The sequence below is a fragment of the Austrofundulus limnaeus genome, unplaced genomic scaffold, assembly GCF_001266775.1.
Source record: "Austrofundulus limnaeus strain Quisiro unplaced genomic scaffold, Austrofundulus_limnaeus-1.0 Scaffold252, whole genome shotgun sequence".
Taxonomy (NCBI): Eukaryota; Metazoa; Chordata; class Actinopteri; order Cyprinodontiformes; family Rivulidae; genus Austrofundulus; species Austrofundulus limnaeus.
Genome location: NW_013952654.1, coordinates 392,529 through 394,063, shown reverse-complemented (window position 1 = coordinate 394,063; position 1,535 = coordinate 392,529). Strand labels below are relative to the sequence as shown.

At 37.7% G+C, this 1,535-nt stretch overlaps 1 protein-coding gene across 1 annotated transcript in view; it reads right to left on the bottom strand.

Annotated features, from left to right (window-relative positions):
* fetub (fetuin B) overlaps positions 1–1,535 on the bottom strand; it is a 7,631-nt gene that overhangs the window by 3,903 nt on the left and 2,193 nt on the right. Inside the window, exons 3-5 of the mRNA XM_014020427.1 lie at positions 860–947; positions 473–639; positions 153–266 (exon numbers count right to left, since the gene is read on the bottom strand). Of these exons, the coding sequence (XP_013875881.1) occupies positions 153–266; positions 473–639; positions 860–947 (369 nt within the window). The remainder of the gene's footprint in view (positions 1–152; positions 267–472; positions 640–859; positions 948–1,535) is intronic.

Below are 1,535 nucleotides of genomic sequence, written 5' to 3'. Positions count from 1 at the left end.
GATGGATGGATGGATGGATGGATGGATGGATGGATGGAAGGGGTACTAGTGGTATGACTAAATGGCTCAGGGGGTACACAAGTCTAAAAAGGTTGGGAACCACTGGGTAAACATCCCATAACTTTGATAATAAAATAAAAATAAGGACTTACTGCAAAGCCACAAGTCATTAAGGGACACGGATTAGCTGCTGTTTCCTCTGTGTTTTTGCCACAGGTGGTCTCCTGGATGATGTACTCCACGTGGTAAGMCATGCTCATTGCCATCTAGACACAAACCCAGACAGAGAGAGAGAGAAAGTTTTCTGTTATGAACAGATACAATAAAAACAAGTTTGTTGTCAGGATTTCATCAGAACATTTGTTAGATTCAGCCAGCTGATGTTCTGCATCTTGTCCAGGTGTTAAAATACCAACAAACAAACAAAAACCTGATGATATTTGTATGTTTTTTAAACGTGTCAGAAACTTACACCAGCAGTAGCGCGGGAGATCTGACGCAGAGCAAAGCGGTTGGGGTAGTTGCTCTCTTTGTTGAACTTCTCCAGTGAGAGAGTTAYGGTCTTTTTGACTTCTTCGTTGTCAAAGCCGATAAAAGTTGGACAGTCGGGACAAATCTGTACGACCCGAGCAGCAGGAACTGAGCAAAGCAGAAAGTGGTTCTTGAATATTTAAGTATGTTCACAGCACAAGATCATGCTGCAGAGAAGAAAGACTTATACAAAAAAAAGATGAAGATATGAATCAAATTTTTTTTCGCAAATTTGTTTTTCCTTCCAAGAATACAGATACATGTCTAAACAATAAAATGTACAATACAAAGTAAATATAAYGGACAATCTGAATATTATTTTTCGTACCTGGTCTTATAAGACACCTGTATTTGTAGAGACGGACCACTCTGTGAGGCTTACTGATGAAAATGGCAGCTTTGCATTGTCCATACACCTGAAAAATATACAAGGATAAAAAAATATCCACTTTTGTGTCAAAATTCTAGCTTTGGTACACACAGATGTCCGGCTGGCCCAAAAGAAAACATGCTTGTGAAATTTGTTTATGGTTTTATGAGTGATTAAAGAAGTCTGCACAGAACTGTAACATGTGAGCCGTCACATCGAAACGAGGATTAAGTCCAAAAGTGGAAAATGGAGAAATAGGCAGATATAGGGTTTTTATWTAAACGTGTGCAAAAATTRCATTTTGTCRAAACTGATGAATGAATTAATGCTTTATCAATGTATCATTTGAATGAACTGTCTAAAACAGTGTTTCCCAAAGTTGGGGTCGGGACCCAAAGCGGGGTCCCGAAACATCAAGGTGGGGTCCTGAAAAGATTTTCTGAATTAATTACATTTTTGCCTTTGTTGTTACAAATGAGTGAGGTTAGTATATTTAAAATTGATTAATGTAGTAAAAAAATATTCTTACCATGCCCATGTTTAGTTGACCTGATACAAATGTTTATCATCTAAAAATATTTGTGGGCACAGGTCTCTGCTACTGTTATTTTTTGGGTCAAAAGCTGAAAAGTTT